The sequence below is a fragment of the Raphanus sativus genome, chromosome 4 (assembly GCF_000801105.2).
Source record: "Raphanus sativus cultivar WK10039 chromosome 4, ASM80110v3, whole genome shotgun sequence".
NCBI lineage: Eukaryota > Viridiplantae > Streptophyta > Magnoliopsida > Brassicales > Brassicaceae > Raphanus > Raphanus sativus.
The window spans coordinates 11,734,002-11,755,232 of NC_079514.1; the positions used below are offsets into that span (position 1 = coordinate 11,734,002).

General features: G+C 36.9%; 5 protein-coding genes and 1 long non-coding RNA gene across 9 annotated transcripts; 2 read left to right on the forward strand and 4 right to left on the reverse strand.

Annotated features, from left to right (window-relative positions):
• Positions 1-701: 701 nt before the first annotated feature.
• On the reverse strand, positions 702-2,677 carry LOC108848667 (chaperone protein dnaJ 49). Its single transcript, XM_018622089.2, has 3 exons — positions 2,502-2,677; positions 1,268-2,377; positions 702-1,022 (listed from the first exon to the last, which is right to left on the reverse strand). The coding sequence occupies exons 2-3, from the start codon at positions 2,347-2,349 to the stop codon at positions 1,007-1,009; spliced, it is 1,098 nt and encodes a 365-aa protein (XP_018477591.2). The 5' UTR covers positions 2,350-2,377; positions 2,502-2,677; the 3' UTR covers positions 702-1,006.
• Positions 2,678-2,808: 131 nt separating this feature from the next.
• Positions 2,809-10,118, forward strand: LOC108854386 (isoleucine--tRNA ligase, chloroplastic/mitochondrial). Its single transcript, XM_018627928.2, has 22 exons — positions 2,809-3,025; positions 3,472-3,670; positions 3,750-3,904; positions 3,981-4,082; positions 4,176-4,245; positions 4,367-4,479; positions 4,640-4,708; positions 4,849-4,956; positions 5,275-5,419; positions 5,611-5,842; positions 5,923-6,209; positions 6,319-6,455; positions 6,736-6,883; positions 7,010-7,141; positions 7,232-7,360; positions 7,480-7,607; positions 7,707-7,871; positions 7,989-8,114; positions 8,548-8,621; positions 8,723-8,972; positions 9,274-9,453; positions 9,754-10,118. Exons 1-22 carry the CDS (start codon positions 2,945-2,947, stop codon positions 9,997-9,999), a joined length of 3,276 nt encoding a protein of 1,091 aa, XP_018483430.2. The 5' UTR covers positions 2,809-2,944; the 3' UTR covers positions 10,000-10,118.
• Positions 10,119-10,267: 149 nt separating this feature from the next.
• LOC108837644 (uncharacterized) lies at positions 10,268-12,866 on the reverse strand. The gene is made up of 4 exons (XM_057006679.1): positions 12,727-12,866; positions 11,997-12,375; positions 10,710-11,694; positions 10,268-10,508 (listed from the first exon to the last, which is right to left on the reverse strand). The coding sequence occupies exons 2-3, from the start codon at positions 12,211-12,213 to the stop codon at positions 11,669-11,671; spliced, it is 243 nt and encodes an 80-aa protein (XP_056862659.1). The 5' UTR covers positions 12,214-12,375; positions 12,727-12,866; the 3' UTR covers positions 10,268-10,508; positions 10,710-11,668.
• A 1,458-nt stretch (positions 12,867-14,324) lies between these two features.
• Positions 14,325-16,053, reverse strand: LOC108837181 (uncharacterized). 4 transcript variants are annotated; one of them, XR_001947293.2, is made up of 4 exons: positions 15,704-16,053; positions 15,416-15,600; positions 14,953-15,015; positions 14,325-14,876 (listed from the first exon to the last, which is right to left on the reverse strand). It is a non-coding gene; the product is annotated as an uncharacterized LOC108837181 (long non-coding RNA). The 4 variants fall into 4 exon arrangements; XR_008945512.1 differs by having other exon boundaries at positions 14,953-15,173; XR_008945510.1 differs by having other exon boundaries at positions 14,953-15,600.
• A 1,032-nt stretch (positions 16,054-17,085) lies between these two features.
• On the reverse strand, positions 17,086-18,475 carry LOC108837180 (DNA replication complex GINS protein SLD5). Its single transcript, XM_057006688.1, has 6 exons — positions 18,204-18,475; positions 17,953-18,075; positions 17,748-17,830; positions 17,540-17,649; positions 17,342-17,414; positions 17,086-17,258 (listed from the first exon to the last, which is right to left on the reverse strand). The coding sequence occupies exons 1-6, from the start codon at positions 18,366-18,368 to the stop codon at positions 17,153-17,155; spliced, it is 660 nt and encodes a 219-aa protein (XP_056862668.1). The 5' UTR covers positions 18,369-18,475; the 3' UTR covers positions 17,086-17,152.
• A 1,660-nt stretch (positions 18,476-20,135) lies between these two features.
• LOC108854390 (flowering-promoting factor 1-like protein 3) lies at positions 20,136-20,702 on the forward strand. The gene has a single exon (XM_018627932.2). It carries the CDS (start codon positions 20,180-20,182, stop codon positions 20,504-20,506), a length of 327 nt encoding a protein of 108 aa, XP_018483434.2. The 5' UTR covers positions 20,136-20,179; the 3' UTR covers positions 20,507-20,702.
• Positions 20,703-21,231: the final 529 nt, after the last annotated feature.

Consider the following 21,231-nt stretch of genomic DNA (forward strand, 5'->3'; position numbering starts at 1 on the left):
GAAAAAGAACACAAAATTACAAAGATGTAGTAATAATGTAAGATAATTTTCTGATTTCTGACCCCTCGGCTTGTCAGATTTTAAATAATTTCTCTTCATGAAACTTTTTTGTAAAGCACAGTAAGAAAATTACAAACCATTTGGCTATATTCTCTTCCCTATTGTTGGGTGTATATGGAACATGACTGATTAAACCTAACCTTATCACACGACCCTAGTTAGAACCTATCTAATCAGACCAGCAAGAAGACGTGTTGAGAATTATAAAAGCGTACAAAAGATACTGAAAAAAATTAGCATTACCTAACGCAATTAAATCCTCTGCAGCAACTTCCACATTGAAATTTCATTCGCTTATATCTTAATGTTAACCACCAGAGTGGACGAATCAGTAATCCATGAACGAAAACTAAACTTAAAAGAATAAAGTGAAATGCCAAGCCATGCACAAAGTTCCACCAAAGTAAGTTGTTCAATTCATCCTCAACGAAAATAAAAACCACTTTTCATAGGTTTTGGCATGTTGTTTGGTCTCAATTTCACCCTCTTAAGACATTCAAATTTCTTATGCAACTTTTCACATGATCCCTAAAGTTTCATAATCTATCAGTAGCAGCAACAATAGTATTTGAATCGTTGGCATAATCTATAGATTCTCAAACCAACAATTTACGGGTAAACTCACCAATAGAGCTTTGATCTGACTGTATAATTCTACCATGATATATATTAATAGAACTATTATTTGCTGCATATTCTGGACAGAACTGTTGGAGTCAGTTAATCATAATATGAGTATAGCAAGTGGTACCTCTGTTGTAAGAGGACTTTCTTCTTTGATGTTCTGAATATTCTCCTACGAATTGTTATCCCCAAATCCATACGCAAGAAAAAAAGATTATAGTTACCATCCCTACACATTGACACATTACAGTCTACACGTGCAGCTCCAAGAACTTCAAATCTGGCAGTCTTCGCAAAATCTTGGACAAATTTTGAGCTGATTTCATATCGGTATTTGCCTGCTTTGTGTCCAACAAACAAAAGACTACGCATCAATATATGTTGCGTGCCCATAAAAAACTAACACTAGCATTCTAAAGCTAAGGTATGACTCTTCAAGTTAGATATCTGCGACATTTACTTGCATGGCCATCTTTAAGATCTCCTTCACTAGTCAAAGGGATTAATTCATTATGGATCTTACAGATTAGACAATTCATGTTCAAATTGTGGAAGAGCTGGAGGAGAAAATGGAAGCTGTTACCTATCAACGAATCCACGATCGTGAAGTTCATTGCAGTGAGGAGTTGGCAACTTCTTGTTCCACCGCCTTCTCTGGAGCTCAATGCGACATGACTGGAAAAGAAAGCTCCTGTACTCTTTGATCACGCTGGCGTCAAGGTTAGCACGAGCAGAGCTACCAAGCGGATACTTCACATCAAACGCCGACGATGATCTAACATAAAAGCTAATCTCCATATTCTCTGTCGTCTTCGGCACCTGATAAGACTGGCTCTTGTGCAGAGAATAGTCAGGCTCAGAAAAAGGTAGATAAGCCAGCAACAAAAGCAGCAAGAACGGCAGTATCTGAACCATCGTCAAACAAGTCGGTCCAGCAAAATTAACCTCCTCCTCTCGTCGTGGTTGGGGGGCACGCGCTGGTCTAGTTCTATAAGCACGTGTAGCAGCACCAAACACGTCTCGCTGCTGACCGAAAAACGCCCTGAATATCTCGTCAGGATCAAACTCATCCTCAAAGAAATCATTCCGCGTAGTGTTGTTGTTATACCTCCTTCTCCTCGGCCTACTGCGAGTAGTACTTTGTTGTTGCCTCTGGATATGATCAAACTCATCAACAAACCCCACCTGATCATACTGGCTCCTCGAGTTACCATCACTCAAACACGTAAACGCTTTAGAAACTTTCTTAAAGGCCTCCTCTGAGCCTGGAGCCTTGTTCTTATCGGGGTGAACTTTCAGTGACAGCTTCCTATAAGCTTTCCTGATCTCTTCAACCGAACAGCTCTTCTCTAAACCTAGAATCGTATAGTAATCGTTGTTCCTTTTGATATTCCTAACCAGTTCAACATTCTCCTCGGTGTATACCTTCTTCTCCTCGTTCGTCTTAGGCTCAGGCTTATCAGCTCTGTGGTTTTCACTAAGAGACGGATTCTCTGAAACTGAATCTAGATTGTCACAAGCAGTGGCGAGCTCATCGGTAGAGAGGCTTGGATTAAGCCGTTTCGCCATCTTGATGAATCTTAATGCTCGCTCCTTATCACCAGAAACAATGGCTTCCTCGGCGATCCTCAGACACCTCGCCGCATCGTCTTTGTTACCATCCATAACTTTTTTCAAATCCCTAATTCGAAACCTACCAAGAGAGAACGATCGAATCAAATCCAGAATAGAGCTTCGATTTGAAAATTTTCGTACATCAAGGTGAAGAGGATTAAAACAAAGCTCAAATATCGTTGGATTCAGAGAGTAACAGTTACCTGATTTCAGAGGATGAGAGTTTGGCATGCAGGATTGAAGGAGAAGCTGAGAAGAGAGAGGGCTGATGGTGTAATTCAGTGCTTGCTTGCCGTCGTCTCAAGTCGGAGTTGATGATGATGACGAACCAGGAAAGCTCATTGAAGTCACAGCCGTCTAAGATATTTTTTTACATAAATTGTTATAATGGGCCATATATAAAACTATATTTTAAAAAGGGGAGTTTGTTGGAAAAATAGGAAATGTAGGGACCAAAGAACAAAAACGCGAAAGTAAAAACTTGTTTCTGAGGTATGGGTTTAGCGTCAACGGTTTATCCACACAGAGGCCTTTCTGAGTGCGTCGACGTTTCTCTTCCTTCCTTGTTCTCAGCCTTGTTTCGCCGATTAGCGTGGCATGAAAATGAGCTGAGATCAGCCACATAGAGAGAGAAGTGAAGAAGAAGATGTCGTCTTTCTTCAAATCTTTTGCGGGAAATCCCAGAGAGGCAGCTGCCATGGCAATGGTGCAATCATCGTCTTACAGAGTATGTGAAATCTATAAGAATTAATGCTTCTTCTCCGTTTTATTGCATTCGTTTTAGGTACTGGGAAAGTGATTGAGTTTCTTTCAAGCTCAATACATTGGTCTCACTCAATTAGTCCATCATATCAATGAAATGACATTTTAGGTTTATGAGATTTATAGTTAATTAGTTCCCCCTTTGTTAATGTAGCCATGTAGGTATATATACTTCTCAGGTCTGTTTTGAAGTACTTAATGTTATTTTACTATTGCACACCACTTGTTCGATTAAATTACAGAGGCTTCAGGGGTGATCTTTGTCCATTGGTTATTTCTTTTATAGAAAACTTTATTGGAAAGAGAACACTTCACCTGTCATTATGAATTCATAATTTATGATAAAAATTCTTGAATCTGTTTTTTTTTTTGCGCGGAAGTAGATTGAGATTGTGCTTTGTGCCGGTTCAGGTACTGTCAGGTAGAAGCTGTTCAAATATAAGGAGAACTACACCGTTGGATTCTTTTCTCGCCAACGGAAGGTCTCCCGTCAAGCCATTTTCTTTCTTACATGTCTCACGGTATTCAACTCAATCCAACAACGAGTTTGGCCATTCATCAAAGCGTAGGTCTCGTGGGCCTGTTATGGCAGCAAAGAAAGCATCTGAAGGTTTGCATCTCACTGCTTTTTTACTTCTTTCTTGATATGTTATGCAATGTGGCACTCATTTGCTATTCGGTTTGGGTAGGGGAAAAGCAAGAAGATGGAAAGTACAAGCACACAGTTGATTTGCCAAAGACAGGTTTTGGTATGAGAGCGAATTCGTTGACGAGGGAGCCTGAGCTCCAAAAATTGTGGGACGAGAACCAGGTCTTCAAGAAAGTTTCTGATAATAACAATGGAGTGAGTTTCTCTAAACTCTCCTACATCAAATTTGCTTCAAGAAACTGGTGTCTGAGATAGTTAGTTTGATTTTCAGGGGAGTTTCATTCTTCATGATGGTCCTCCTTATGCCAACGGTGACCTGCACATGGGTCATGCTCTTAACAAGATACTCAAGGATATCATTAATCGCTATAAGGTATGCATTTACTCTCTATGTGCGTTCTTTATTTTTCCTTTCACAATCAAGTAAGGAGTTTCTACTTATCAAATTGTCTGCTTCGTCATCCAGCTGCTCCAAAACTATAAAGTTCAGTACATTCCTGGGTGGGATTGCCATGGCCTTCCAATTGAGTTGAAAGGCAAGTATATAATAGGTTATGGACCGTTGAGAACATTACCATGCGAAAGTAACTTTGCTTTTGTTAATTTCCAATTTGTTACTTGTCTGGGTAATTTGGCTGAAACTGTCAAACATTTCAGTTCTGCAGTCCCTGGATCAGGAAGTGAGAAAGGAACTTACACCACTGAAGTTAAGAGCGAAGGCGGCCAAATTTGCGAAAGCAACAGTCAAAACACAAATGGAATCGTTTAAGGTGGCCATCAAGCTTTATTTCATACTTGCGTTCTTGTTTTGAATGCATCTGTCATTATGATCTTCTTTAGATCTCTTAGGACGTTAAAGTTATGAACGATACTTGATTTGGTCATGCAATTCACATATAGCACATATTACATAATACTTGATGTTTACAGCGGTTTGGAGTATGGGCAGACTGGAACAATCCTTATCTAACTCTTGATCCGGAATATGAAGCAGCCCAGGTAATGGTTATACCTGTGACCTCCCACATTAAGAGTTCTTTAAATTATAAAGGCCTGATAAAGATTTTTGTAAGAGTTCTGTAAATTTCAAAAGCCTGATAAAGTCTACATATCAATTTATCGTATATCACATATTGTAGATTGAAGTATTTGGCCAGATGGCCTTACAAGGGTTCATCTATAGAGGAAGGAAACCAGTACACTGGAGCCCTTCATCTCGTACTGCTCTTGCAGAAGCTGAACTAGAGGTACAATTCCCGTTTTTCATCTCAAATAGCCTAAGAAGAAAAAGCATTCCATGGATATCTCAGGGCAAAATTAAAGTCAGCTAAAACTATACCAGTCTTTTTTTGTTACATCTATTTACACTTTACCATTATGTAATCTGTAGTCTATTAGTATTTAGACCCAAGAGTACTGCTTTATATATCCGCGATGAACCCTGATTTAATGGAACTATCGATTCCCCTTCTTAATGCATACCGCTTTCATGATTGAATGTTCAGACGATTCCACACGTTACCGTGGTTATCTTATATCCTACCTGTCTCCTCCTTTATATGTAGTATCCGGAGGGTCATGTTTCAAGAAGCATTTATGCTATTTTTAAATTGGTTGGTGGAGCGAAAACAAGCCTTTTAGATGAGTTTATTCCTAATATATGCTTGGCAGTATGGACAACCACACCTTGGACTATTCCAGCCAATGCTGGTAAGTGTCATATTAGCATATGTTACTCTCAGCCGCCAAAATATATCCTATTTACTTGGTTTATTTCTAACCACTCGTCCACGTAGATGCAAGGATACGTACTCTTCATTTTTAAATCTGGTTTTCTGTATCTGGATGCTATATAAGATCATTTAGTACTCTCCGTCCTTACCTTCTTGTCTAACTTTCAGCTGTGGCGGTGAATGCAAAGCTTCAATACTCTGTTGTTGAAGTGGATTCATCCTCAGAAGATGAATCTGCGTCGACAGGGAAGCAAAAGAAAATGCCTGGGAAAGTTCTGAAGAATCAACAAAAGCTTTGCGTGATTGTAGCGACTGACCTTGTGCCAGCACTAGAAGCGAAATGGGGTGTGAAGCTTATCATAAGAAAAACGTTCCTTGGTGCAGATCTTGAAAATTGCAGGTTACATTAAAAAAATTAAACAAGGAACCTCAATTTTGCGTTTGATGCAATAAATTCAACCCCTTGGTTTATGGTTCTAGGTACACACATCCAGTTGACAACAGGGACTGTCCAGTCGTTATAGGGGGTGATTACATAACCACGGAATCAGGAACAGGATTGGTCCACACTGCCCCTGGTCATGGTCAGGAGGATTATGCAACTGGTCTGAAGTATGGACTACCTATTATCTCTCCTGTGGATGATGGAGGGAACTTCACTGAAGAAGCTGGACAGTTTAGAGGGCTCTCTGTCCTTGGAGACGGGAATAGTGCTGTTGTCAGTTACTTGGATGAAAATATGTCTCTGGTCATGGAAGAATCTTATGGTGAGTTGGCTGCAGATGTTTTCTGGCCAAACATTTGAGCAAAAAAAGTTCATTCACTCTATTTCAGATTAAAATGTCGTATGATTTGATTTCCATCTTCTGTATGCAGCTCATAAATACCCATATGATTGGCGAACTAAGAAACCAACAATTTTTAGAGCGACTGAGCAGTGGTTTGCATCAGTTGAAGGATTTCGCAAGGTCACTATGGATGCAATCAACGATGTAAAATGGATACCACATCAGGTACCCAGTTAACTGCATATTGAGTTTACAGGTTGATTTCTTTTTGCCTCAGTGTGGATTGAAAGTATCATGTATTGGTGTTAGCTATAGAAGGAGACTCAATATATTAACCACATAAATTGATCCACCTTGCCGTTTATTCTCGTTGTTGGGAGTTAACATGTTCAACTGTTTCGACTGCTTGTCCTCCTCTTAGTTGGCTGCCTTTTATATTCTTTCTATGATCTGCTTGTTATGTTGTTTGGAGTTTAATGTGGTACCTGATATGTCTCGGCTTCAGGCAGTTAACAGAATATCTGCCATGACCTCCAGCCGATCTGATTGGTGCATCTCGAGACAAAGGACGTGGGGTGTCCCTATTCCTGTCTTTTATCATGTTGAGACAAAAGAACCCCTAATGAATGAAGAGACAGTTGAACATGTTAAGAGTAAGGGTTAAAAAGATATTATGGTCTCCTTTTTGATGTTTCTTAGAGGCTATGTTTTCTATTATTCATGCTCGATATAGTTGCTGTGGGTTTCCTATACCCTTATTTGTATACCTTGTCGGACAGCTATAATATCCCAAAAGGGTAGTGATGCGTGGTGGTATATGTCGGTGGAAGACCTACTTCCTGAGAAATATCGTGATAAAGCAGCTGATTATGAAAAAGGGACTGATACGATGGATGTCTGGTTTGACTCAGGTACTATAATAAACGAATGTTATATATAATTAAATAGTACAAAGCACCAAACAACTATTTTTCACCACTTCTTTTTCACCTGTATGTCAGGTTCATCTTGGGCTGGTGTATTAGGGAAACGCGAGGGTCTTACTTTCCCTGCAGATGTGTATCTAGAAGGTACTGATCAGCATCGTGGATGGTTCCAGAGTTCTTTGTTAACAAGCATCGCAACAAAAGGTGATAAATGCACGCCGGATGACTGCCAATATAATTTGGGATGATTATACAGATTTTAGCTTTCCTATATACGTTGATTTTTCATGTTTTTTCTTCTCATTTTGTATTATTGTATATAGGCAAGGCTCCCTATTCTGCCGTTATAACACATGGTTTTGTACTGGATGAGAAGGGTATGAAAATGAGCAAGTCATTGGGTAATGTGGTTGACCCACGTTTGGTCATTGAAGGAGGGAAAAATTCAAAGGTTCATCAGTGGAATAATAACCATGCCCATTATGTAAAAAAAACATCTTTATGATCCATTCAATCTGTTTCTTGACAAAGGTTTGTCTTCTTATGCCAGGATGCACCTGCTTATGGAGCTGATGTTATGCGTCTCTGGGTTTCTAGTGTAGATTACACCGGTGATGTACTGATTGGCCCACAAATTCTTCGGCAAATGTCTGATATATATAGGAAGTTGAGAGGGACGTTGAGATATCTCTTGGGCAATCTTCATGATTGGAGAGTATGTATATAGAGTAGTATATGTTTCCTCTTGCCCCACTTCTCAAGATTTGTTGCGTCTATTTTATGTTTTTCCTCGGAGGCAGTCTTTTAATATATAACATGTCGCTGTTTGCAGGTTGATAATGATGTTCCCTACCAGGATTTACCCATCATTGATCAGCATGCTCTCTTCCAGCTTGAGAATGTTGTAAATAACATACAAGAGTGTTACGAGAACTACCAGTTTTTCAAAATATTCCAGGTTTTAAACCTCACCACCTTATTTTAGTACAGTTGAACTGATCAGTATCATAAGAGTAGTAGTTTTTTTAAATGTGTTACGTTTTATGACTGGGCCAATTCTTTTATCTGCTTAAATGTGATATCGTAGAGGCAACAGCAACTACAAAACTGGAAACACACATTAAAATGATCTACTTCACTCACATATGTTTTTCCTTTGCCTGTGACGGAGAACACAGACAAGTTATCAGACGAGACTTAGCTTATTGATTAGAAGCGCGAATATATCTAAGAAACCACAAAGCCATGGATCTTTATTTTAATTTTAGTTACTGGTTTTGTGTGTTGTGTTTTGCTATTTAGTTTCATATTGGTATGCTTGAGCCACCTAAGGAGGCTGAATATCTTGTTATAGAGGATCTATGTTATTGAGTGTGCTTTCTTTATTTCAGATCATACAACGATTTACAATTGTTGATCTGTCAAATTTCTACTTCGATATTGCTAAAGATAGACTGTATACTGGGTAAGTTTTTCATCTTCTTTAGGTTTGATATTTGCTACAACCTGTTTATCGCTTACCAATCTTTGATTGCTATACGTATGTTCTACTCAACTTAATCTCAGGGGAACCTCGAGTTTTACCAGAAGAAGCTGTCAAACAGTTCTTTCAACACATCTTTTATCCATATTGAGAGTGATTGCGCCCATAGTACCTCACCTAGCAGAAGATGTCTGGCAAAATCTCCCATTCGAGTACAGAAATGAAGATGGCTCTGCAGCAAAATTTGTCTTTGAACTTAAATGGCCTCTGTTGAACGAACAATGGCTTTCATTTCCTGCTGAAGATGTTCACTTCTGGGAAAGGCTTCTCGAGGTATTAAAAATCTCCTAAAATTATAGCAGTAAACCCTCAGTTGTTTCCTCCATCTACACAATAATTAGAATTCCTTAGTGGATACGAAGTTGATGAAATGTTACACCATATTACAATATTCGACCCAGTTAGGATATAGCATTGTCAGAAGTTCTCTGTAATAACTTTTTTTAGTTTTAATCTTTGTTTACTGCTTCGTTCAGACAGCATTTTCTTGATGCCTGCTATGTAATGAGGATCTTTTTTTTTTGGTGGGCATGTAATGAGGATCTTAATAAGGCTTATGCTGTTTATGTGACAGTTGAGGACCGAGGTGAACAAAGTGCTGGAGCTTGCACGTAATGAGAAATTAATCGGTTCCAGTTTAGAAGCAAAGGTGTATCTGCATACCGCCGATGCAAGCATGGCTTCAAAATTAGTAGAGATGTGTGAAGCTCAGAATGAAGCTGACACGCTGCAACGCATATTCATAACATCACAGGTAAGCACTAAATCTCGAGGGAATTGGATTGAAATCATAATAGCAGTAGAGACATCATGTAGAAATTAGATGTATGAGAAACATTCTAGAGAACCCTAAACACCTAAGAGATTGATATGAATATCGAGGAATTTTAATTGAATCTCTGTATTTTGGTGTAACATGTATCTAACATTGAATCCCTTTTGATGACATGTGACCAGGGTCCACATAGTTTTTAGAATAAAGTTGAGAGGTGATGATAGTGAGTACATTTCTATGAAAACTTTAGCCATAAAACTGTTGTGGATATGTATACAGGTTGAGGTATTGTCGTCAATGGAGAAGGAGATGGTAAGCAGTGTACAGCACACAGGAGAGTATGTGGAGGGAGAGAACAAAGTGTGGATTGGTGTATCACGAGCTGAGGGATCTAAGTGTGAGAGGTGCTGGAACTACTCAGGCCAGGTTGGGTCGTTTACTGAACATCCTACTCTCTGTGGACGCTGCTTCAATGTCATTGTTGCTAATCCGCCTGAGCCTGTGTTTGCAGCCGTGATCAGCTGATTTTGAAATTTGCTTTACACTGTAACAATTTGTTACCCAATGCACTGTGTACATTGTCCAACTCATTTTTCTTTCACTGAACTCAGTGATAATAATAGAAGCTACTAAAATGGAATACTCTTGATAGTCTTTTGCCATTACTTTTCAGTTTTCACATGAGTCGTGATGACTCATGAGCCCCGGTTATATCCGATAGTAAAGTTCAATTTTAGAAAATATTATGCACCAAAAACTCAGTTAACCTGATGTCTCTAACTTCTGAGAAAAGGATCAAAAACCATAGGTTGATACATATATTAAAATGGACTCGGACCCAACATAAATACGTAAGATTCAATGTCTAAAGAAGTGAAGGTGGGGTGAAGCTAAAACCATGGAAACTAATTACAAAGTACAGAAACATGGCGTGGATGGAAGTAAGGGTAAGGATCTTCATTCTAGAGCTAAGCGTTAGCGTTCTGTTGTAGCAACTCTACTTCTTCCAAGTCATCACTCTGTATCTGCAAGTCCTGCACCGAGATATGTAAATACGTGTTATACCGCTGATGCATACTTCTGTATAGATGTACAATTCCAAGTATCGGATGCATAAAAAGTGGTGATATAGAGCTATGTCCAACGGTATTTCACACATTAGACATAATAAGACGCCCATTGATCATACAGACCATATCCTAATTGTCTAATCAAAGACAATAACAAACGCTTACTTGCGGTTGTGCTGGTGGTTCTTGTGCAACAGGGTATACCTGTGGCTGAGACATTCTAGAATAGGGTTCCTTCAAGTCCAGTTTGCACGATGATGTTTGAGAGACACGTAGCTACAGTGTGTGTATGCTCCGAGGAAATACGAGTGACAAAGTAGCGAGCGAGAGCCGACACTAGCTACAGAGTACTACTTTCGTATTTAACTGACATTAGTCCAAAGTTTGGGCTATGTAGTTAGATCCATTTGAATCTTGGGCCTAAAGTTTGAATACTTCTTCCTTGTTTAATACGAGGGAAATAAGAAATTCAATGTCCTCTGCAAAGCGCGTTAGATGACATACTTTTGAATGGTGGATTGATGATGAGAAAAGAAGATACTGTTATCATGATGTGGCAGGTCATCAATAGGTGGGGAAGCTATGGAGGAGGAATCACCAACAAGTTAACATAACAAATGTGTTTTATTGAGTTTTGATTACAAGTATGGTTTCAGATATTTAAAAACAGTTCACTAATAACACTAATCAGACAACTTTAACAGTATAATATAATACTCCTTCGGTTTCTTAATATAAGTCGTTTTAGAGAAGTTCATTTGTTCCAAATTATAAGTCGTTTTCGGTTTTCTATGTAAAATTTATTTACACTTAATGCAGTATAATCAATGATAAAATATCTTCTATTTTTGTATTGGTTGAATTGTGATTAGATAAACAATTAATGATGTTTTTGTCTAGAAAATCTAAAAAATTAAAGATTTTCTTAATCCATGTGTATAGTTCTAAAACGATTTATAATAAAAAAACGGAGGGAGTAGTTGATTGTAGAAAAGCTAAAGATATGAATTCAGAAATTCAATGGAAATGATATGCTACATTTTGAGAAGAGTGTGTATACTTTATAAGAGATATAACTATCTGCCACTTACTCCCTCCAGTGGGAGCTCTGGCGCAGCTTAGCATCAATTCTCTTCCTCATAAATGCAAGCTGAAATAGTTTGAACAAATGATTTTAAAGAATAAGAAACATTCTTCTTAAAAAAAAAAAGAGAAAATCCACAGTTGAGTTAATCCTCTATGTTAACGCTCAAGGGTTCAGACACAAACTAGAATTTTTGAGCATTTGTCAACATTCAATACTTGTGTGTCTGAGAAAACTAAATCACTAGTTCGGTTCAGGTTTATGAGCTAATCAGGTCTCAAAAGCTTAGTTTCATCCGGAGATCGCAAACATATACAAAAGAGAAAATGGCTTATAAAGGGGAAAAAAGATTCAAGAAGGTTTAGTACCTCCGCAGCAGAAACAACAGAAGCAGCAAGAGAGAACCATGGCAAGATCTCCGCAGACAACACTAAACCAGCTACCAGATGGAATCTCAGGGCCAGATTCTAGGAGTCTCTGTTGATTGCTTTGGCTGTGTTGCCCGCTGCTGTTAGTCCTCTGATATCTCTTCTTGCTAGTGCTCTTGAAAGAGTTTCTAAGTTTCAACGATGGCCACAGATGCATTTTTTTATTTATTCTCAGAATGTTGTAGATGCTAAAGCAGGTTTTGGGTAACAAGAGGGAACTAGAGACCCATTTGCTGTTAGTATCTTCCGAGTTTTTCTACTACAACCAATACACACACACACCTCGCCCTCTTGTCCAAAGGCTTACAAAGAAATCAACCTAACAAAATAAAGAAACAATTTTGATATTTCAAGAACACAAGAGTTAATTCAAGCAAGACACAAACTCTCATGTTAACTCGATAGAGATCGTCACCAATTTTGCTAACCTCAAAGCCTAAACAAACACCAAACTCAAAAGATAATGACTTTCTGCAACTCTCAAATAAGCAATAAACATTAATCTTCTAAACTCTCGTAAGTTCAACAGAGGATGATATTCATCTCAAATCTCATGTGTGTCACAGACCCTAGGACTAAGATTCCAAACTTCATCTACGCAAATTCAAGAAACGCAACAACACACAAGATGCGAATAATTTCATAGAGATTAAAAGGAGAGAGAACTCACAGTCCATCACAGAGATTGAAAGGCGAAGACTTTGCTGGATATCACCTCCTCCTATGCTCTCTATTCAAGACTCTCTGCAGTAAACAACTAAACATTATTGTTCTTTTATTGGTCGGCACTCGGCACACGTAACGTTTTAGATATTTTGGAGAAAAAAAAGAGGAAGAATAAGATTTTATAAAATAACTAGTGTCGGCCCGCCCTACGGACGGAATATATTTTTATTTGTGATTAAAATTATTATTTTTATATGAATTGTGGTTTGTGTTTTAGGTTTTACATTTGTAAAAGATTTATATGAGATATACTATTTTCTTAATTTAAAATTTAACCAAATAACTATTTTTTACTATTAGCATAATTTTACTCTCTCTCTCTCTATCTTATAGACATTTTAATAACCAAAAAATACATAAATATATCAGCTAAAAAGTTTTCAAAATGTTTAGATTACTCAAAATTTAAGGTGATATTACTTTTTACTGGGTATGTTTTGTTATTTTTCTTATATATTATGATTATCTTAATATTAAAATGTTCATGAATACATAATAGTTTTACATGTTTTTTTTTGTTTATTCTACTGTAATTATGATACTTTGATATTAAGTAAAATAATTTTTAATGCAAAAATTTTAAATTATCTTTTTCCTTATGAATATTTTTAAAATTTAGAGTTAGACTGTTACGCGCGGAAAGTGATATATATTTTTGTGAAAATATGAAATTTGTGTAACCGTTTTTGTATGTTCATTTAGTTGGCAGTGCAATTTAGTCGATGAGCATCATCAACACCTGTCTATTATTTTATTCGTTCATTTGCATATAGACTAATTACTTCGATGACTAATTTGATTTTAAACCATCAAGTGTAGCAATCAATCCATTTTTTTTTGTTAATACATCTGGTAATCAACAAATGGAATTAAAATAGTTTGATATTTTTTTCACAGCAGCAAATGGGATCAAAAAATAAAACTTGGGAGTTGAGTTTTTCAAAATACCACCGCAGAATATATATATATATATATATATATATATATATATATATATATATATATATATATATATATATATTATACTGTGATAGCAAATATTGTTTGTCAGTAAGATTACAAAATGAAGTGATGACATGATTTGGTAGATATATATATATTAGGGAAATTCTTTCAAATAATTATCAGAAAATAAAATGACCAAAATAATATTTTTCTTTTATTTTAAAATTTTACATTTTTATTTTTTTATTTTTAAAAATTTAAATTTATTCATAAACTCACTCTTTAGCTCTAAAACCTAAGTATTTAATTAGTTAACCATATGTTATAGATGTATATTTACTCTTTGATTAAAACTCTTTTACCAAGATGTGATATCGTTATATTTCATTTTGGGAATCCATAACCGCAAAAGAATTTTATATTTTTGGTTTATATTTGGTTAGTCTATAGTTTGGTTTAGTTGGTTTTTTTGGATTTTGGGCATTACTCACATACTGATTTATATTATGATTTTATGAACGTATCAAACTTATCTAGACCGGTCAAGTTTAATATAAAAATGAACATCATGAAACAAAGATGACTAATAATCCATGATTAAAGTTTGAACTTGTTCATAGCAAAAGGTAAACTCATCTTCCAAAATCACAATCACACTCGTTTCGACACATAAAGAGTTTTTAGAAGACAAAAATATTCTCCAAATCAAAACTAATAGCATTAAAAAAAAACTTTTTTGTTTGTTATGAGGATTATTACTGGTTTCTTGCTCGGATTCTTCTTCATCTGATTCCTCTGCATTGTCTGGATCATCATCTGCTTCATTATCGTCTTCTTCTTGATGGTTTCAACTATGGGTTTTCCAATCATGGGTAAGCTTATGACTCATCTTTCTGATCTCGTGTTTCTTATCAGTCCCTAGGCGTCGGTGGCTTCTTGTGATTCAACAGCAGCCGCCTACGTCTCTGCATTAGCTACTTCCTAAGGAGTCTTGCCATTGGTCACAGGTGGCACCAAAGAGTCAAACTTGTCTGATTTCCCCAACACAATCTCAAGTAGAAGATGCTAAAGTAGTGAAACTTGCCTTTGCTTTCTGAACCATCTTTCCTTTGGTCTCATCCTTCATTCCCACAGTGGATGTCAACACTTCTGAACAATAATAATAACAACAATAGAGTTGAATTAGATTGAAAGCTTTTCTATCATCATGAAAAAAAGAACTTACTCTTCTGCGTAGCCAAGCCAGTGTTCTTCAAGATCTCAGAGATTGTTACCACGGTCGTTATTGCTGTGGGAAAATTAAAACAGTTAAAAGAAAAATACACAAAGAAGAGAGAGACCAGTCCATGTTTTTTTCGATAAGATTTTAAGTTATGATGAAAATGTGGTATATATTCATTCAGAGTGCAGAGAGCTCGACCTCATTGTGTTGCTGAATGTACCTCTCTGCATCAAACGCAATGCATATCACACAAAATTGATCCAGAAACTTTTTCAAATCTCTCTATTTGGAATACAAACAAACACTTTGGTGGACATATAAAGGCTAGAGATTGTTCATGAATCAAAACTAAATCAACAAAGCCAATCTCGCCATCCACAAACGAAATATAAGAAGCAGATGCTCAAAAACCTAGATCCGGTGTGGAATTTTCGTTCCGATCAAAGAGATTTTAAAGTAACAATACCTTGGCGAGATTAACGTAGAAGAACAATGGTTTCTTCGTGTTGGAGACTTGAATCATGTTCTTCTTGTGAGTATTCGTCTTTCCCGGTGAGAGGATGATGTTTATCTCCAGGGATGTGATCGGTGCAGGAGCCAGTGTTGCTATTTCCATCGCCATCTTCTTCTTCGATCACTCTCAGTTTCTTTCTGCTAAAAAGTTAAATCGGGAATCAAAACCCAGAATTTATCTTTCATGATTATCACACAGATTTCATCATACATGATTAAATACAGAGAAGAGAATATAAACCTTTTCTTTGAACTCAGCTTCTTCCATGGCAAGAAGAATCTCTTCGTTCTGAGGCTGAGGCTCCGTCATCTTCGAACGTAACCATGGTGGCTCCGTCATCCCGTCAGATATATGTCAGAATCGATGAGGCAACAATGACTGGTGAGGTTTATAAGGATTATGATGAGTCTGACACAATCGAAAACCCTTATTTATAAACACGAAGAATTCATAGTGGGTGATGGAATTAATTAGAATAAACACGAAGTTACAACTCCATCAGTTTCAGTCTGGGAAAGGAAGGTCATGCGCCGTCGTCGGAAGAAAGGAGAGACGATCTGCAAACATTCGATGGAGCAATTAGGGTTAGTGGACGCACCTCTTCTCGGGTCGGTACCAATCGCAGAGTCCAAACACGCAATTCACGAAGCAAGCCCATCATGATACGCGCGTTAAATGAAACGGTGAGTTTCTGACGTGTCGATGCAGGAGGGCTTGAGTTTCCACGCTGGATGCTGAGGTGGCATCACCAGGAAAAAAGTAACTCAACTTTATATAAATAGATTACGGATTTTGGGGTTATTCTATTTAGAAGATAACATTTTTTTAATTTGAATATTATCTTACTACTATTTTCTTCAGAATTTTATTGTTTTAAATTTTAATTATCTTTTTGTGCAGTTAGATTTTAAATCTAAAGTTTTAATTTTTGCCAAAATTTAAATCTAAAGTTTACAAACTGCAATTAAAGATCCAAGATATTTCAACGAATTATATGTGATTCATATCGATCGTCACACCAACAAAGATTTTTTTTTTTTGGAACCTTTCGGTGTGTTATAAAACTCATTTCTGCACTTTAATTATGTCTGTGCTTGAACTTTGCATATTGTCACAACAACATGAGTCTTCTAGTTTGGTCGCTTGGTGGGTGCATAAATCCTATGAGCAAGGAGGAAATCAATAAATAAAACAGATTTTATGATTTAAGGCCGTAAGGGCCGATGATGCAAGAATACAAGTGCCGTTGTGAAAGTTGTGAGAGTCGCAATCTAGCTTGAACTCATCGGTTGTTGCTCTAGTCAAGCATGGAGACGGCACCAACAGATAAAACATATTTTTTTTGTTGCTTATTACTGTTATAGCCTTCATCTCTAACGATCCTCTTCCTCAGTGTAAGGCCCATGAAGGAATCGAACTTAGGTTACTGGTCTAGTTGATTATGGTTGAATCCTTATCTTTGGCACCAAAAGTAAATTAGTTTAGTTTATGATTATCACTAAGAAATAGCTAATGCTAGGTACAACTACACAAGCCACAGGGAATGTTAAGTCTCTACCCATTACATTCAGGAAACTCACAACTCAGGATCGTAGAGAATGAACAATGGTAGCACCAGCTAATGCTTATGCAATGGAAACAGATTTATAGTGAAAAATACATATTGTAACCTCTCTAGCTTGTGATCTCTCAGATCAACTCAACTTCCCCAGATTCGAATGCTCTTTTTACAGCCCTGTAACGTACGAAGCTGGGCTCGCCCCGGTCCAAATCCAGAATCACGGGCGTCTCACCTCTGCCGAAATAAGAGAGCAAGCAAACCCCACTTAGATTACAAGAAGAAAACTTTGTGTATGGAGAAAAATGATGGGTTCTCACTCTTCGTATAGATTGAGTTTGAGTGAGTTCTTGCTTCTACAAACAACAAAGGTGTCCAAATTCGGCTCCGGCACTTGGTAATGAAAACACAAGACACACTCTTAGTCGTCATCACTAACACAAACAACTCTTAGCTAAAACCAACTGAGATTCTAAATTTTGAGAGATGGAACATGAGGTTTTTTTAAGTAAGTGTACCCATATCATCCTCATCACTTATAAGGGATTGCTTTTGAACCGTCTGATAGTTCTCCGGCAACTTAAGCAGTACGCTCTCTTCGAAATGCTTTGTTAAATCAGCAGCACACCTGCAACCATTCATTCATATATGTCTCACACGACACCAGCCAAAATTAACATAAAATCAGACAGTTATGTAAACAAAAAAAAAACAAAACAAGCAAACCTTCTAGCAAACGCTTTCTCTTGCTCAGAAAGGCGACTTTCAGCTTCTTCTGACTTCAGGATGTGGAACATAAACTTCTCTATCTGAAGACATAACAAGAAAGATCATTAAGCAACATTTTCTTTATAATGAACACTTTAACAGACTAATAATATAACAATTATTCAGACATTCATGGCAAATGAAATCAATGAAAAGAACACACCTTGAGAAGCCTAACCCTAAGATAGGATCTCAGCAGAAACTGGGTTCTGTCCAAATCCATCTGATAAAGCGACACCACCAAAGGGTCGATACCATCTTCCACATAATCTTCAATATTCCCTTCCTGTAGTTTACACAATTTTCAAAAAAGACTCAAACTTTACAACCAGTAGATATCTGGGTAACATGGGAACTAAGATTTTAAGGAAGACCCAAGAGAAAAAAAAAGATTAGGGCTTTTAGAAAAATTACCACTAATTCAATCTGCCCTTTGGCTCTTTCGACAAGATCACCTTGGTACGGAAGAATCTCCGGCGCCGCCTTCTCGTTACGCCAAGCCCTCTTCAACAGCTCTACGTCTGAGGTAGAGAGCAATGATTCAAAATCAGCCGATCCCATTTCCGAATTCGACGCCATTAGATTGCCTTCCCCCTTTCTCTCTGCTGGTTCTCTCTCTAGAATCCTCTGAGAAGTTTCAGTTTCGGTTTCAGTTTCAGATGCTGTCAAGCTGAATCGAGCGGCAAATAGAAAACAGACGACTTGGGATTGGGCGCCAAACTTAAGGGGTTGTATTGGGCCTTAAGGTGATAGTAATCTTAGCCCATATAGTATTACAGCTACTATCCAAAACTGAAATCTTAATCTACCTCGTGACTCACGAGTCCACAGTGAGGTCTGAGAACACAACTGAAACTATTTTGTTATAAGTGAGAGGAAAGAGCAAGAAAAGCAAGATTGATACTCGTTTTCTAGATGAATGTCGAACAAACACTACTTTTGATAGATGACTGTTAAAGTAAAATTTGTTACGGTATATTTCAAAATTTCTTCATGATAGTTTGCCATGCTAGACTATGAATGACCTATTGGCTATTTGTTGAAATTGTTTCTAGTTTAGTTCTATTTTTCTTCTACAAAAATTTTTCCATTTAATATAATACTCATGAACATTGAGTTTTCGTTATATTACAACTAAAATATATATGGAAGTTGGGTTGATTCAACCCATGCTCTACTGTATGGACCAATTTGAAGACGTGTGATCCCCTTTGCCCATCCCTGTGAGATAGATATATTGAATTCGAATTTTGCTGTGTATACTTTTCCCCCATTATCACATTTCTTTCTTTTTGATATATTGGCTTCTTCAATTTTGTATGTCAATATACCCCCAAACACTTCGAAATGACTTGTCAGTCCAAGAAAGTGAAGGAATGCCCATGCTTATAATCTGATTCAGGAATGGCTTCACATAATTATTCACAAACTAGAGGTCAACTGCGAAAGATACTATATACAATTTGGTAAATTCTTGAGTTGCATGTGTAAAACATTAACACACGGTTAACAACTGCAATTCAAATGGCGGTTCAATCTTTCAACCATGGGACACAAACATATTTGTTAAGTTATGAAGAATATTAATCAGATTAGTGTTATATATGCAGAGCCAGACCTGATATTTTCGGGGCCCTATTCAAAATAAAATTTCTTTAGAATTTAATAATAAAAAAATTGTGAAAATAAATCAAATTTTGATTTTACCTAAAAAAAAACTATCTGCTTTTCTTACGAACAATAAGTTCCTTCTAAGGAGAAGAAACTGAATAGACATAGCTAGTTTCATAAAGAAAAAGCGATGCAGTTTACTTCTTTAGTTTGTTATAATATTTAGTATTTACTATCATCTAAATCAACCTATAACTTTCTTCATATTATTTTATTTTTAAGACCACAATCGAAACTTACTTTTCAAATTTTCTTTGCATTGAAGATTACATATATCAGCAATTCAGCATACATACGTACTGATGACAAAAATTACAAATAGGGGGCCCCATAGAGTGGGGGCCCATTCCAATGTTTCACACCACTATGTCCAAGACCGGCTCTGTATATATGTTTGATTTACGTATTGATTTATTAACTAAGTTGTGTATACATATAAAAACCAAATCCTAATAAAGTTACCAAAGTTGTCCATGTGTTATATAATATATTACTATTTATATATTTCAAAATGGCACATCATCTCATTTTTAACAAAAAAAACATTGCTCTGAAAAACTTTGTAAAAAACGCTGTGGTAACACTATTTACTGTCAGACTTCTCAAGAAATATATAATATACAATAACTGGCAGAAAAAATAAATGAGCTTGCTATATAACCATGTCTCCTCTATCCTAATAACTCAAGAACGACTTCAAAAGATAAAGAGACCTGGAGATGTCGGGAGTGTGGGTGTTCAAGAATGGCGTCATTCGGCTAGTGGAGAATCCCGGAGCTGATGAGACGAACATCGTGAAGGCAAAGCGAAAGGTTCTGGTATACACTCCAAGCAACGAGGTCATAACTTCTTACTCACATCTCCAGCAACATCTCTACGCACTTGGCTGGGAACGTTACTACGGGGAGCCTAACCTTCTTCAGTTCCACAAAGCATCCACCGTTCATCTCATCTCACTCCCTACTGATTTCTCCAGGTTTAAGACGATGCACATGTACGACATCGTCGTCAAGAATCGCAACATGTTCCAAGTCAGGGACATGTAGGCATATTTTGGCTGTACAATATTTTCAGGCTCTTGACGCAAGATGGGTTGTGTGTGTGTGTGTGTGTGTGTGTCTCACATGGTTTGGGTTGGTATGTGCTATATATGTTTCTTGTGAAGCTAACTTTGTATTTGAATGTTTGATGTTGTATGTACTATTCTGGAAATATTAATGTATGTTATTAAGTTTAGTCTAATTTGTATATGAAAACTGACCTTTTTTCCTGCTGAACAAGAACTATATTATATGCATATTCTAATATAATTTTCATTAAAAGGTAAAGACCAGTCTGGGCTTGATTGGTCAAAGACAAAGAAGATAATTAATCAAGATGCATGAAAAGGACACGTCTAGAATGGATATAGGTAAGAAAATTTCGTATTTTATATCTCACTCGATCAAAGTAGTCTGCGATATACATATATATAGTTCTATATATAATATTTATATTGTGGCACAATAACAAAAAGAGGATGACATCAGGGTCTCATGCTAAAACGCTAAAGGTCACAATCTTGTATCATTCATTACTGTGTGCTCTATATAGCCATATGGTGGAAGTTTATTTGCAGAATGATATGGGGGGGATCGTAAATGAGTGAAGGGTGATACTATATTTAAAACAAATAGGATGACTTTTAGAAGAGGCAGATAACCAGGGCCGTGTTTGAGAATTTTAGGCCTTGAAGCATAACTATTTATTTGCCTCCTCAAAACTCTTAGAA

Bases quoted from the DNA above. Each gene is read 5' to 3' on its own strand.
- LOC108854386 (XM_018627928.2), top strand. From the start codon at position 2,945: ATGTCGTCTTTCTTCAAATCTTTTGCGGGAAATCCCAGAGAGGCAGCT. The intron at 8,973-9,273 runs GTATTAAAAATC...TTTATGTGACAG, and splicing joins TCTGGGAAAGGCTTCTCGAG to TTGAGGACCGAGGTGAACAA. The intron at 9,454-9,753 runs GTAAGCACTAAA...ATATGTATACAG, and splicing joins GCATATTCATAACATCACAG to GTTGAGGTATTGTCGTCAAT.
- LOC108837644 (XM_057006679.1), bottom strand. From the start codon at position 12,213: ATGCATCTGTGGCCATCGTTGAAACTTAGAAACTCTTTCAAGAGCACT. The intron at 11,695-11,996 runs GTACTAAACCTT...AAACTATTTCAG, and splicing joins CTGTTGTTTCTGCTGCGGAG to CTTGCATTTATGAGGAAGAG.
- LOC108837180 (XM_057006688.1), bottom strand. From the start codon at position 18,368: ATGGCGTCGAATTCGGAAATGGGATCGGCTGATTTTGAATCATTGCTC. The intron at 17,831-17,952 runs GTGTGTTCTTTT...TTATGTCTTCAG, and splicing joins TTAGGGTTAGGCTTCTCAAG to ATAGAGAAGTTTATGTTCCA. The intron at 17,259-17,341 runs GTGAGAACCCAT...TTATTTCGGCAG, and splicing joins AAACTCAATCTATACGAAGA to AGGTGAGACGCCCGTGATTC.
- LOC108848667 (XM_018622089.2), bottom strand. From the start codon at position 2,349: ATGGATGGTAACAAAGACGATGCGGCGAGGTGTCTGAGGATCGCCGAG.
- LOC108854390 (XM_018627932.2), top strand. From the start codon at position 20,180: ATGTCGGGAGTGTGGGTGTTCAAGAATGGCGTCATTCGGCTAGTGGAG.